Source organism: Aedes albopictus, chromosome 3 (assembly GCF_035046485.1).
Source record: "Aedes albopictus strain Foshan chromosome 3, AalbF5, whole genome shotgun sequence".
NCBI classification, from domain to species: domain Eukaryota; kingdom Metazoa; phylum Arthropoda; class Insecta; order Diptera; family Culicidae; genus Aedes; species Aedes albopictus.
This window is the reverse complement of record NC_085138.1, coordinates 288,359,635-288,375,537: the sequence shown is the minus strand read 5'-3', so window position 1 is coordinate 288,375,537 and position 15,903 is coordinate 288,359,635. Positions and strand designations below refer to the sequence as shown.

Genomic DNA, 15,903 nt, shown 5'->3' with positions numbered 1-15,903 from the left:
TCTAATCAGCAGAGTTCGTCATATGACCAGAGAAGGCCCTTGAAGCGTCGTGCGGAGGACGAGGAGGCGGTTGTGGAGAGAAAGGTCGCCGCTATCGAGTGTGCTAAAGAGGAACCCGATTTGGACCCGAAGGTAAACGAAAGCAATGACAGTCTTGAGTAAAAAAATGTTTTTTTTTCCAAAATGTTAATTTGAAATGTTGGATTTTAATAAAACTTGAATTCGTTATGTAAACTTGCGTTTCGGTAACTTTGCGTATTACTATTTTCAGCAAACTTCGGATCATGTCTCTCATGTCACTGAACATGAAACCCGGGAGGTGAATAGAGTCCAATCCCTATCTCAATATGTAGTTCCTACCGAGAAAGATGCCTTGATCAAGGCAAAAGTTGCAGGAATCGACATTGACTTCCTGATAGATTCAGGTGCCCAAGTCAACACCATAACCAAGGCGTCATTTAACAAGATCTTGGCAGATCAGAAGGCGTCTTCTCAAATCTTCAGCCTACAATCCACCTCGGACAAACCCTTGAAAGCTTATGGAATGAAAGATCAGATTGAAGTTGTTGCCAATTTCTCTGCAGAATTGTTCGTCTCGGACGATAGACCGGTATCTGTGGAAAAGTTTTATGTCGTTGATGAAGTGAGAGCGCTCTTGGGCTTCAACACAGCTATAAGATACTCCGTCCTCGATATTGGTCTGAACGTGCCAGTACACCGGAACCAAAGGCAGACATTTCAGTCTGAGGGGTATTGCGCTCAAGCTGTATCGATTGCAGAAGATTTTCCAAAATTTAATATTCCTCCGGTGACATTGAGGTACAACACTGCTATGCCTCCGGCAAGGAATGTATACACGCACATTCCATCGGCATTCAAAGAGCTCACAAAGCAGAAGCTTAAATACCTTCTAACGAACGGTATTATCGAGGAAGTCACCATGGATATGGATCGTTCGTTCTGCTCCTCGCTTTTGGTGGTACCAAAAGGGAAGGACGACATTCGGATTGTCATTGACTTACGAGGACCCAATAGATGCATTTATCGAACGCCTTTTAAAATGCCTACGTTAGAGTCTATACTGATGGAGCTCCATGGTGCGAAGTGGTTTTCCACCATAGATTTACAGAACGCATTTTTCCATATCGAATTGGACGAAGGATCCCGCCATTTAACAAATTTTTTCGCGGGAGATGGACTTTATCGTTACCGCAGGCTACCGTTTGGATTGACGAACGCCCCAGATATATTTCAAGAAGTGTTGCAAACGGTGGTACTGGCTGGATGCGAGGGACAGGTGAATTATTTGGACGACATAATGGTTTTTGGCAATACGAAAAAAGAACATGATGAAAATTTAGCTCAAGTAATGAAGTGCTTAGCGAACCACAACGTCAAAATAAATGAGTCAAAGTGCGCCTTTGGGAAGCAAACTGTTGATTTTCTTGGGTTCGTCGTATCTGACCAAGGCTGGAAGATTGAAGATGAAAAAATCGCAGCCCTAAAGAACTTTAGACATCCGGAATCGATAGCTGAGGTGAAAAGCTTTCTGGGATTGGTGAATTTTGTGGAAAAATTTATTCCGAACAGAGCGGACAAAACCATTAGACTCCGCGCATTGGCAAAGGCTGACAGATATTACTGGAATCAAGAGTTGAACGATGAGTTCGAGTTCTTGAAGCATTCTGCGTGGAAAACTATTACAACTCTCGGATATTTCAATAGAGAAGACCGCACGGAATTATTTGTGGATGCATCTCCATACGGCCTGGGCGCAGTGCTGGTCCAATTCGACAGTGACTCCAAACCAAGAGTGATTACCTGTGCATCTAAAGCCCTATCTGCTACAGAACAAAAATACCCACAGACGCAAAAAGAGGCTTTGGCCATGGTCTGGGCAGTTGAAAGGTTTTCAACGTATCTCATGAGTATATCTTTTACGATAAGAACGGATGCTGAATCCAACGAGTTTATCTTTGGAGGCCTACATCGGATTGGAAAACGGGCGGTTACAAGGGCAGAATCATGGGCATTACGTCTGCAGCCATATAACTTCAGCGTCAAGAGGATCCCGGGAGAACTAAATGTAGCAGATGCTTTGTCTAGGCTGGTCAAACAGACTCAGCCTGAAGGTTCATTTGATGAGGAGGCAGATGACAACCATTTACTCTACTTTATTGATGCCGGTGCTATGGAAATCTCGTGGGATGAGATTGAGGAACAATCGGAGAGAGATTCTGAATTGAAAAATGTGAGAACATCAATTGAGACTGGCTGCTGGGAAGCTGGCTTGCGCAGATACGAATCCCAATCGAAAGAATTGAGTATTTGTGGGAGCTCAGTCTTCAAAAACGACAAGATTGTCCTGCCAAATTCGTTGAGGCAAAAGGCTATTCAATCGGCTCATCAGGGTCATTTGGGAATCGGTTCTACCAAAAGAATCCTTCGAGAACATTTCTGGTGGCCAGGAATGACGTCGGAAGTGGAATTCTTCATCAAGCACTGTGAGACATGCCTTCTACTGTCGAGAAAGAATCCACCCATTCCTTTAACCAACCGAGAGCTCCCTCGGGGTCCCTGGGAGATATTGCAAATCGATTTCTTCACTGACAAGGAATTTGGGTTTGGCGAGTTCCTGGTTATTGTAGACACGTACTCGCGTTACTTGAGTGTCATAGAGATGAAGAAAATAGATGCGGATACGACTATTAAAGCCCTGAATGAGGTTTTTGCTGAATGGGGGTACCCATTAGTAATGCAAAGCGACAATGGCCCTCCATTCCAAAGCGACAAGTTTGTGCGGACTTGGGAAAACAAGGGGATAAAAATTCGTAAGTCCCTACCCCTGAGCCCACAATCAAACGGAGCCGTCGAAAGGCAGAACGAAGGAATAAAGAGAGCTCTAGCAGCATCTAAGTTGGATGGCATCAACTGGAAATTGGCGTTAAACAAATATGTTCACGTCCACAATAAGGTTCGCCCACTCACTCGACTGGGTGTTACTCCGTTTGAGTTGCTAGTGGGTTGGAAATTCAGGGGAACCTTCCCGGGATTGTGGAAAACAGACTTCGCCGATGAACTGGATCGAGAAGATATCAAAGAAAAGGACGCATTTTCCAAGCTTCAGAGCAAGAAAAACGCTGATCTCAAAAGGAAAGCCAGAGATTCCGATCTAACTGTTGGCGACAAAGTAGTTTTGTCACAGATCAAGCGAAATAAGTCGGACCCAAGCTTCAACCCCGAAAAATTTACAATAGTGGCCAGAGAAGGGGCTAAAATAGTTGTCCAGAGCAATAGAGGAGTTATATACACGAGGAATGTAGGTGACGCGAAGAAAGTATTAGCAGACCCAATTGAACAAGATCAAGAGACGCTTGGGAGTTCGCAAAACTCCAATGTTATCGATGATGACAGTCTACAGCCTAGAAGAGGTAAGGTACTATACAAATACAAATGGACAACGATTTAAATCTTTCATCTATTTAGACGAAACTGCTCCGAGCAACACAAGAACGATGTTTGAGGGATACGAGCAATTACCCGATTTTGATCCAGCTCAGGATGACATAGCAGATACCAGCCGAAAATCTGAAACAGGTAAGATTTCTCTGGGAAAAAAACTGTAAAACTGTGAAAAAAAATGGTTCGAAGTATGTTTATGTTATTTGTACTTAAACTCATTTAAATCTTCCAGTTCTACCGTACAAAGCCAACGATGAGGAAAAAGATCACGAAACATCCGCACCATTGCGTCCGCGACGAGATAGACGTATGCCAAACAGGTTGAAAGATATGATTTTGTACAACATATACGACTAGGTGCACCGGTACAGTTGGTAAGATCAACAAACTGATAATTCTGGCATATAATTTCATGATCAACATCGAAACTTTTTCTTTATAGACAAAACGCGACCCTGGAACGAACCGCAGAAACAGAAAATACCGTAAAAAAGAGAAAATAGAAAATAACAGAGAGAGATTAGAGAACAATATTTAGAAAAATAGCTCCATTACAGTTACAAACTAATTAGAAATACGGTGTAAACGATCTTATTTTTTAAATTGTAAACAGCAATTAAGTTTAAAGGAAACACAATTCATAGATATCAAAACAATACATTAAAGTTGATTCACAAAAGATTGTAAATTCATACAAAAAAATATATTCACAAAAAGTAGCTTAAGAGTAGAGGTAAGATGAATTGTAGAGGAAGACATTAACATCAAATAAATCGCATAGAAAACTATTCCATCTCTATTTAATAACTAACAGAAAAAAACACAAATGGTATTCGTTCATTTGCCTTTGTACACGGAACAAGCGGTGCAATAAAATTCTAATTAGGTATATGTGGGACCACAGGCACCGCAGCAGTGGCCATTGAATCAGAGAACGCGAAGAGCGTCACATCGCTTCCCACTTGGCGAACTGTGACTCGCTCTACCCAGTCAGCAGCGCTCGGTGCCCGCGCCCCCCTCCGGACTGTAGTGAGGTTTTGAGAGTTCCCTCGCTACAGTCGGCATAAATAGGAGCGCACCCTTCGCAGCTTGGTCATTCAGTCAGCGAACGCGAACAGAGTCACATCGCTTCCCACCTGGCGAACTGTGACTCGCTCTACCCAGTCAGCAGCGCTCGGTGCCCGCGCCCCCCTCCGGACTGTAGTGAGGTTTTGAGAGTTCCCTCGCTACAGTCGGCATAAATAGGAGCGCACCCTTCGCAGCTTGGTCATTCAGTCAGCGAACGCGAACAGAGTCACATCGCTTCCCACCTGGCGAACTGTGACTCGCTCTACCCAGTCAGCAGCGCTCGGTGCCCGCGCCCCCCTCCGGACTGTAGTGAGGTTTTGAGAGTTCCCTCGCTACAGTCGGCATAAATAGGAGCGCACCCTTCGCAGCTTGGTCATTCAGTCAGCGAACGCGAACAGAGTCACATCGCTTCCCACCTGGCGAACTGTGACTCGCTCTACCCAGTCAGCAGCGCTCGGTGCCCGCGCCCCCCTCCGGACTGTAGTGAGGTTTTGAGAGTTCCCTCGCTACAGTCGGCATAAATAGGAGCGCACCCTTCGCAGCTTGGTCATTCAGTCAGCGAACGCGAACAGAGTCACATCGCTTCCCACCTGGCGAACTGTGACTCGCCCTACCCAGTCAGCAGCGCTCGGTGCCCGTGCCCCCTCAGAAACCTACTGGGTCAATCCACGGCAAGATGGAGTCATCGGACGGCGGTCGCGACAATGATGACGGTCGTCAATGCTCGTACTGAAGCGATAATTGTATTGGTTTTCAGTCTGTTATTTAATTAGAAGTGAGGATTCTAAGAATTAATGGAAACAATCGGCGCTATGGCCGTTTGATTTCAAATATAATTAAAAAATGTTAGCACTGTATGGATTTTTGATATCAGCTTAACCATGTTTTGAATAGTGAAAAAAATTAAATTTTCTCAAATCTAAAAAGTATTGTCAAATTGAAAACTAAACTAAGCTTAACATTTTTCGATCGCCATACCTTTTCATGACCTTTTCATAACTCAACCAGTGTCCCTAGATTCCACTCCGAGACAACACCGTTTGACTCACGTTTACCAGCTACTCGAGGTGAGAATTTCGTTTCATTGCCACCACTATAAAGGCATCTGTATTTTGCTAGAACGCAACAGCAAAAAAAAAAAAGATTCACCAGGACAAATAGCATTCATAAAAACTGAAACGAACAGAATCGGGTGCTTATCTCCCGTTTAACTAAACAATGCTGACCTCCCGCTGGGTTCTTCGTTTGAGTCCGACACCATCATCGACGTTCGGGTCGTTCAACGGAAAGTATTACCAATGTGAGCGCAATACCGACTGACTGCTGCTGCAAACCAAACAGCAGCAGTTGTGAAATTGATTTTTCTGGTCGGTGTTGTGGCATTAGGGTGCTCCAGAATGTCCATATTGGTCACACCTAAATTGTTTGCATTAAAGCTCTAGTTGATGCGAATTCGTTAAATAATTTGACAAACAATTTTAAAGATTTGAACAGGTTTACATTATGGTTCCTTCATTCGAATCTCGCCGGGGATTTCGTCAAAGTGATGGACTCATACCTACTCTTCAACATCGCTCTGGAAGGTGTAATGCGAAAAGCCGGGCTCAACAGCCGGGGGACGATTTTCACAAAATCCGGTCAATTTGTGTGCTTTGCGAACGGTCCATTATCACCAAAACATTTGAAACGGTGGCAAATCTGTACACCCACCTGAAACGCGAAGCAGCAAAGGTCGGACTGGTGGTGAATGCGTCAAAAACAAAGTAGGTGGTGAGCGGAACCGAACACGGCCGGATCCGTCTAGGTAGTAATGTCACGATAGACGGGGATACCTTCGAGATAATGGAGGAATTCGTAATTCGTCTACCTCCGATGCTTACTAACAACAATGTGCGTCGTGAAATCCGAAAGCGCATCATCAATGGGAGGCTCCAGAAGAAGCTGCAGTCTAAAAAGATTAACCCACGCACCAAATGCACGATGTATGAAACGCTTATGATACCGGTGGTCCTCTACGGACACGAGACATAGACCATGCTCGAGGAAGACCTGCTAGCTTTTAAAGTTTTCGAGCGACGCATTCCATGAACGATCTTCGGCAGTCTTCGGTAATAGAACGGTATGTTGCAGAAGAGCATGAACCATGCTGCCTACGGGATAGGTGGTGGATGCAGCGAGTACGAACTGAGGAAGAGTGAAATGAACGGCGAGTGGTGTTCGCCAGTGCCAAAGTCGCGCTGAAGTCTCAGATAAGGGCAAGCAAAATGGTGGGCCTTGAGGATCTCTGTCAGAGTGTCAATGCGAATCCGCGGGGTGATGCCTCCAGGACCGTGATGGCCAAGACAAGCGATGTAATGGCTCCTACAAAGCAGTCTTCAGAGATGTCGAAGGGGATCATTTGGGGGCTTTTTTCGCATCATGATCCTAGCTTGCCCTTGCCTAGACAACCAGTAATCGTATAAGATGTTGCATAAGACGATAAAGTGGAGGCCATATGCGAGCATGCCTCCATTTAGGCGCAGTAAAAATTTACGTATATCACCTCCACTTTAACAGCTTATGCAGCATCTCATACTGGTTCACTGGGTGGCCTCCTTTCGCTGGGGACTGGGGTTGGCAATGACGAACTGGTGGGAATAACGAAGTCCCTTGGCGTAGGTTCCCAGGTCCGGATTGTGCTCCGAAATTAGCCTTATTGTAAGCTATTGCAGAGGCTCCTAGGATGTTCAGGTCTGCTACTTATGGAGAAATTCTTAGAAAACTTCAATTTTTCATTTTATTTAAAACGAAATATTCTAGGGAAACGTCACATTTTTTTATTTTTTTTTTATCTGTAATTCTGCAGGTAAGCAAGAAGTCTTCTTGAGATTCCTCTGATAATACTTTTAGAATGTATTCCTTCTAAGTACCGTATTCCCATTCCTAGATTCCTGAAGGTTACGAGCATTCCTTTTCAATTTCTTTGTGAAACTTTCTTCAGGAACTCCTCCAGAGATTCTTTCAGGAGTTTTCCTTGGCCCGTCTTCAGCAGTTTTTTTTTAAATAAATGTCTCGAAGGATTCATCTTGAAACTAGTTTCCGGGTATTTTGAAAAAAATTCCAGATATTCCTCGTGGAATTACTTCAGGTTTTTTTTAATTCCTTCAAGGATTGCTATAGAAGTTTGTGCATGTATTTCTCCATGCAATTCCTTAAACATTTCTAAATAAGTTGTTACCATTAGAGTTTCCTCCATGAGTTTTTTTTTTATTACATTTGTCCAGTTTTTTTTTCTGGTAATTTCACAAGCATTTCTTCTAGGATTTCTCCAGGGGTTTCTTCAGGAGCTCATCCAACGATTTCTTTGAAACATACAGTTACAGGAGAATTTTCGCCACAGAGACTCTTTCTAGTTGGTAATCATCAAGAGGCCCTTGCATGTAGGATTTCATATATTCAGAGATTATCTCAGGCATTTATTTAGAAATTTCTCAAGAAAATTCTATAGCTATTTTTCTGGAAGTTCCTCCAGGGATTTATCCAAATTTTCCTCCAGAGATTGCTGAGGGTTTATTCAAAACAATCTTCAACAATTCATTCAGCAAAATTTCCAGATTTTTTTTGTTCCCTTAAGAATTTCATACATTTTAGTATGCTCATCCCTCCATCAATTTTTTTTTCTAAAAATTCCTTGTCGCAAGACAGATAAGAGTGATGCTGACGATTCCTCTGGATTATTCCGGTTTTCACAAAGTGTTGTCTGATACCAGAGGAAAGTCGAGCAGTCTTGTCATATTTTCCGTATTTGAGAGACATTTTAGAATGGCTTTAAGCAAAAATAGTACCTCAATTTGCATCGGTTTGTATATTGTCTTGTCCCTAGAAGAATTCCTTCAGAAATATATCCTGGACTTCTTTCAAGGATTCCTTCAGAAAATCCTCCAGGGATTCCTAAGGATTTTTACAGGGATTTCTTAAAATATTCCACCGGTATCTTTGCCTGCAGTTTCTGCAAACATTTTTAAGAGACTCCTTGAGTAGTTTTTCTATCGATTTCTCCGGGAATCCTTCTAGAAATTTCCTAAGAAATTTTAGTTGTAGTTACATCCAGAGTTTCTACAAAGTTTTGTTAAGGAATTTCTTAAGGTAGGTGTTCTTTCAGGCATTTCAATAATTCCTCCAGAGAAAAAAACTCGGAAATTGCTTAATATTTTTTTGTACCTCCTGAAAATTTTCTAAAATTACTTCTAGAAATCTGCAAAGGTGTTTTCCTTCAAATATTTACTACTCTGAAGTCTTTTGAATTCAGCAGTAATTTCGTGTGCATTTCTGGAAGAACTTCTGGAAAATAATCATAAGAGGAATTTCTGAAACAATTCCTGCAGGAAACTCTAAAAGAATCCAGAAGATATTTCTGACGAAAATGCAGAATCAAATTCTAAAAAAAATTAAAAATATCTCAAGAAATTGTTGGAGGAATTCTTGGGAGAATTTCCGAAGAAACAAACTTCTTTAAAAATCCTTGGAAGAACTTTTGAAGAGTCGCTTGCTATAATTTCTGAAGAAAACTCCGAAGAAATCTCTGGAGTTTTTTTTTGTAGGGAGCTCTGAAGGAATTTCTGAAGAAATATACTGGAGAACCCACAGAATCCCTTAAGTACTGTTGGAATAATCTCTACAATAATATATAACAAATTACCCAGGAAATTATTGAAGGAATCCCAGGAGGAATTTCTGAAGAACTTTTTGGAGAAACTCTCGGTGGAATTCCTAGAAAAGTTTATTGAGAATTTTATTTAACATTTTGTTTTTATCTGTATTAACGAGATTTTTAGCCCCAGGCTAGTTTATCTCAGGACCCACGCTTTACTTCCCTTCCGAAGGAAGAACTCACATTTTGCGAGTTTGTCGGGAGTGGGACTCGATCCCAGGTCCTCAGCGTGATAGATTTAGGAATTTGCTGGGGAAACCATTAAAAAAATTCTTAGAGGATTTACTGAGATCATTCCTGGAGCAATCCATTGTCTTATATCTGAAGATATTTCTGTAAAAAAAAAACTGGAGAAACGCCTCGTTGAGCTTCTAGAAAAAAAAAATACTCTTGAGATATTTCCGAAGGATCTCTTGTAGAAATTATTAATTTTATCTACATAGGAAGTTCCAGAAAAAAATCTGGAGAAAAACATGGAGGAAATCCTGAAGGCTCCTCTGTATGAACTTCTTCAGGAATCTCTGTGCGCATATCAGCCTGAACCACTGAAAATAATATTGCATGAATCTTTGAAAGAATTTCTGCAGAGTTTTCTGGATGAATTCCTGAACACATTTCTGGAATTTCTGGGAGATTGTCAAAAGAAACCACTAGAACAATTTGTGAAAGAAGTTTTGAAAGGACTTCCAATCCTTGTAGAAAGATTTGACACTATGAAGTATGAAGAAATAAGTAATCCGTTGTGGAGGTTTAGAAGGAACACATGTCAATCTACCTAGACGAATAATTTGAGGAGTTTCTGAATTTTGAAATTCTCAAAGGAACATTGGAAGGAAGCGTGATTTTATTTAAAAATTCCTGGTAGAATTTCTAAAGGAAACTTTGGAAATATTTTTGAGTCTGTGGAAGATTATCTGAGGAAAACCTTGGGGAAATTCTGATAAATCTTGTAAGGCGCCGTCCACAAATTACGTAACGCTCTAGGGGGAGGGGGAGTATGACCGAGCGTTACGGTCCATACAAAAAAATAGGGTTTTGATACAAAAAAGCGTTACGCATGGGGGAGGGGGTCGATAATTGTAGATTATTGCGTAACGTAATAAATGGACGCTGCCTAAGGACGTCAAAAATAAAAAAAAATCACATAAGCCTTTATCTACACGCAGGAAAAAGAGGCTTGTTTAAAACATTAAAACGCATGGTTGATTTTCAAACTGAGTAATTGCTTATTCCAAAGTTATATTTCTTTGTTCTTGCTTAGAGTTTATCGATCAAAACAATCAATTCCTATCATTCCATATAACGATGAAAACTTCATTTGTTTCAACAAAATGGGGACCATAAACATGGCCCGAATGCACTCACACATCTTTAAAATTCTTACCCCAACATCGCCACAACGGAGAAAGTGTAGGAAATCCATCATTCCAACTTCCAAGTGCAGTTTTGGTCGTGATGGATAACGCGCAGGTACTCAAGACAACATCCTCAAAAAGTTGGTCGGTTTCGCTTTTTTGCCTTTTTTTATTCGCTCTCGCTTCCATCCGCTTGCCGAGTGTCTAAAAATAGATTTCCGTGCCGCAGGAGCTGCCGTCACCAACACAATAGCATTCCGGTTTTGTTAGTACCAAAAGTGCAGTCGTTTGAAACAATCTGTCATTTTATGTTGAAATTACCAAATCTCAATTTGTTCTAACAAACTGTCAAAAATTTCATCAAATGAAAATATTTGTATTATCAAACAATGGGACAGTTCAGTTTGATCTAGAAATCAGTTTGTCGCTATAGCAAACTGAAAAATCGGTTGATTTGAACTGAAATTTAATTGTTTTTACAATTATTTTTTCTGAGTGTACATTTGAAAGAACGTGAGAAATCTTTTTTTTTCTCAAGAAAAAGGTCGACTTATCTTGTCTGCTATAGTTTTGATCTTGGAATATCTCAACAAGCTATTTTTGAGCACTTCTCCATACTAGATTTTGATATTATTTCTGATGTTTTACCTCATATCTCAATCAAACCAATATCATTTTTTGTTCTTCAGTAATTCAATTAGGCCGGAACAAATCTTATTTTCTACTTATGTCACTTTGCTTGTTGACTCGTCAATGGGGATGATGATAAATAATAAATATATTTCATGTAAAATTACCCAAACAAATGGGCAAAATCGTCAAACTCATCGAATTTGTTATTTGTGTCCCCCTCGAATTTCGACAAAAAACACAATCAAAATTTGTGTCAGCCTTATTAACCCTCTAATACCCAACCCCGTCTTTAGACGGGGTATAGTTTGAGCATTTTTGTAATTTTTGTTTCGTGGACAACCAAAATGTTTATATTTTTGGCCAATATAAAGGACTGTTCCGTATATCTCAAAATAGTTGTGTCTTTTAAAACGTATTTACATTTTTTAAAAATCATTGAAAAATTAATGTTTTAGTCACCTTTCAGAAGTCATTGTTTATTTTGTATTGGATCGCAACAACTAACATATTTTAATTTTTTCTCAAATCATTCTATCATAGTTAAACAGTTTCAAAATGTTTTTGTCTCAAAAATTCCGTATCCCGAATAGGCTTTCAGGAAAAATATAAAAGTGGGAGGGTGTTCAAAAATAAAAATTAGAAAAATCAAAAACCGAAATTTACAAAATCGAAAATTAAAAAGAATCATCTTCCAAAACTTGCTTAAATCGATTTTAGATGACGAAAAATGATATTTAGATCAAAATCAAAAGTTTGGGTATTAGTGGGTTAAAAACTGAATGTGTTATTCGTTAGATTTTCTCACCTACTCGGGTTGTTTTGTTGTATGCCACCGAGAACAGCTAACTGCAAGCTCTTTAGAAACATCGTACCCATGCATGTTGATGATCAACCACAGAAGGCGAGGACGGCAGTGCGTTTAGAAGAGATGAAACAATCTGTTGTAAGTTCGGCGGCCACGAAGGGTCCACCGAAAGTCATGGCTCCGTGTGAGGTTCCAGTGTTGTAGATTTCGACGCAGAAACAGGTGTTACTGGAAACAGCGGTTTATCTACATCATAGATGGCACGAATGTCACACGCTACTTGTACTCTGGAGCTATTGCGAACTTCGTATTATAGAGAATAAGTGGCTGTGTTTACGCGAGGAGAACGTGGACATCCCAATTGTTGAAGGAAATGGATGTCGTTCACGCTGAAGTCCAGAACGTCGAATTTCGCACTTCTCATGAACCATTTGATAGTTCCACGTATGACAAGCGCGCAGCCCTTCGTGCACCTCGGCCGATTTCGGAACATCTGCCGTTGGCTGATCCAACTTACTTCTACTTGGGACATGTGGATATGCTCGTTAAAGCAAAAGTTTACTACGATTTGTTGAAGGCAGGAAAAATACGAATGTCAGATGATTTTCCCTTGCTTGTGACGATTGCGAATGGCATTTTCGAGCTTCGTGTTCCAGGAGCGACGATGGCAGATATGTCGTTTAGCTTCCTTTCCGAGAAGAGGCAGGCGGAAAGGATATTCAAGGCAACCCTATAGAGAATGGACTTGAAAGGCAACGTGACTTGAAAAAGATGTATACGGATTTTGTAAACTTGGTCACGCCAGAGTTATAGATGTCACAAAAACCACGGGTGGATACCTACTATTTACCGCATCATTGTGTGATGAAACCAGATAGCTTAACAACTAGATTTCGGGTAGTATTTAATGGTTCCGCGAAAACGGTTACCGATTCATCAATTAATGAGATTCTGATGGATGCACCAATGGTCCAGAAACCACTGTTCGACATCATCATGCATAAATTCGTCCTCACGGCGGACATTCAGCGTATGTACAGACAGGTTGTGGTAGACGAAACGCATAAAAAATTCCAAGGATGCTTATGACGAGACAACTCAACGCAACCAACCATGTATGTGGAATTGCTGAGGGTTACGTACGATATTGGACTAGCTGAATTCCTAGCAACACGGTGCTTGGTTTAATTGGTCGGAGACGAATATGAGAATTTGCCGGAGGCGTGCGCTGTATTGTCAATGACATTCTACGTAGACGACGTATTCTCGAGGACAGGTACTTTGGAAGAAACGACTTTGTGAAGATTTGTGGATGTTGCTGAACAAGGGAGCGGATCCATGTTGCATAAGCAGTGCGCAAACAATCTGCAATTACTCGAAGGCGTACCTGTTGAAGATCGTGAGAAACAGTGATGCCCATGACTAATACCGGTGTTCCAAAGATACGTGAAGTGTAATCCGATATTGCAAGATTATCTGATCCCTCAGTGTTCTGGTAGTATTGGCCCTCGTTAGTATTGACCAAGATGATGATGCAGCAGCTTTGGCGGAAAAGGATAGTTTGAGTTGGCCCTATCCCAGACGAAGAACATGAAGTTTGGAGCAGGATAAGGTCGGAGTTACTCAGGGAGAACGATATAAAGATTCTCGGGCGTGTGACAGTAGATAAGCCGACTACCTGGAGCTCAGTGCGGGAAACCTTAGACGTCGATGTCTATAGAATTGTTCGATGGTTGGACTCAAAATTAAACCCGAGCAGACAATATTCGAGAGGAATACAGAAATACTGAAGTTTAAGTCAAGGAAATTTACATTTCGCATGGGCACCTACATCAGATTTTTGAACCACCCTATTGTGACATTCCCATTTGCTCCTCAGATTCGGTTGAACGATTTTCAGGAAGCCATTTGACGATGTTTTGATTGCTTTTGGGTTACAAGAACGAAGCGATTTTTCCATATGCTACAGTGCTACATCGCTGCAGCAAAGACCATGTCGTCGTGCAGTTTGGGCTTGCAATTCTCCTCAAGGGACTTTGCCCTTGCGAAACGTGGATTTTTTCTCTCCTGTTTCAGCTGTTGAATTGTCAATGGATGCTAATTCTTTGATTGATCGATTTCACTCACCGAACCGGAGCGGTTTCATTAAAGGGAATTAGCTGTGATTGATTAGCTGCTTCAGTAGTGGGCTCTGACTTCAACTGGAGTATGAGAAAATTTATCATTTAATAGAATATCCAATTATCGAACTCATCTTTGGAAGGAATAGGAACCGAATCTAGAAAGGGTCGGGTCGCATCGATTCGAAATTCGAAGAAGTCGTAACAATGATTCCGAAGATAAAATATTGATACTTCCAACCACACAATCATTAATTTCAAAGAAAAAAATGGGCAAGCAAACAGAAATCCTTGCCCTAGTTATACCTCCCCTGAGGTGAGCAGAACCTCGTTCTCAATCGTAAACGGAGCAAAGGGACGTGTCGTTAGTTGTTTGACCAAAACCGGAGATTTTTCATCTTGAACCCGAGCGAACCAGAAGGGCGAGAGGACGACGACAGCTGTGTGAGGTCCCTCCATGGCAACGAACGGATAGTGTCAATAAATTAGGTGAAGCACCCGATCTTTTTATGGGTGACTCCGAACGAGATCAAAATCTTCTAATGTTTGTTTACAGAGCACTCGAAGTTGCCGGTTGGTCTGTTGGTTTATTCACTTCTGTGTTCTTCGGCAGAGCCATTTATTGTGTTGAGTGGTGCAGGTGTTAGAATTGGATCGAGGTTGAAAGATTGGCTGGGCTGTGATACTTTTGTTCGATATAGTATAGTGGCTTCTAAACGTTCATATTGTGGCTTGACATATTTGGTTTGAGCTCACTCCATATATTTAGAAACATTAATATGATGTGCCATAAAATATGACAAAAGTAACACAACCAGGGTTTTTGCTGACGTCATCTCGACGCACGCATATCGCATGATCATTTGCATAGCAAGGAATTTTTTTTTTTTTTTTGAAAAATAAAACAAGGAGAGCTTTAGATCTAGCAGTTTTCCAGTTTTTTATTGCGATAAATACTGAAGATTGCATCCTTCTAAAACTAAGCCAAAGAAAGAGACACAAAAGAACCCAGTAATGCCAAGAAAATTGGAAAACGAAACAGAGATATCTGTGTCTGGTGAAAGTATCTCAGATTTTATTATAAAATCCATACCAATGACTTTCTACATCTTGATAGTTCTTCCTCCTGACATCCTAAATTTTCGCTTAAGAAAGTCAACCTTCTCAGCACCCTTGCTGTTTGTCAGACCTCAATAAAATACCATTTTTCGCCGAATGCCGTTTTAAGCTATAGCAAGTACGTTGAACCCAAAACAGCACTCTGGGCTGCAACATCAATCCATGGTCCGTTAGTTTGATCGAATAACGGTTCTAGCGTTCACCATGCACCAGCAGCGCCATATCGCAATTGCTATACCAGATACAATTTCGAACACGCCAGCAGTTCGTCCATCCTTTTGGCTATCGCTGTCGGTCGCGACAAACCTTTAAATGGTCAAACGGTCGCGATAGTTTCCAAAATCGGATGTCAGGCTTCTAATTCGTTCTTACCCGAGAGTTGGCTTCCCGATCGACAAATCACCGGCCATAGCCGGGGGGCAATTGACTGCCGTCAACCAGAAGCAGTCAGTGTTCAGTGTCCACGTCCACGTTCAGAATGTTTATGCATGCAAATGTTGATTTAACTATTTCCTTCCTTTCGGTTTTTTTCATAGTTTTTTTTTTGCTCTTTGCAGTGTGCTTTCCCATTCTAGTGATCCGATCGCGAAGAAAGGAGTTGGTTGGTGCTGCATAAACACATAACCGAGTGTAGTGAACACCAACAACAAC

General features: G+C 41.2%; 1 protein-coding gene across 1 annotated transcript; it reads left to right on the top strand.

The window, feature by feature from the left end:
• Positions 1–544: 544 nt before the first annotated feature.
• LOC115256875 (uncharacterized protein K02A2.6-like) lies at positions 545–3,825 on the top strand. Its single transcript, XM_062861229.1, has 3 exons — positions 545–3,431; positions 3,487–3,597; positions 3,695–3,825. The coding sequence occupies exons 1-3, from the start codon at positions 545–547 to the stop codon at positions 3,817–3,819; spliced, it is 3,123 nt and encodes a 1,040-aa protein (XP_062717213.1). The 3' UTR covers positions 3,820–3,825.
• The last annotated feature ends 12,078 nt before the right edge of the window (positions 3,826–15,903 follow it).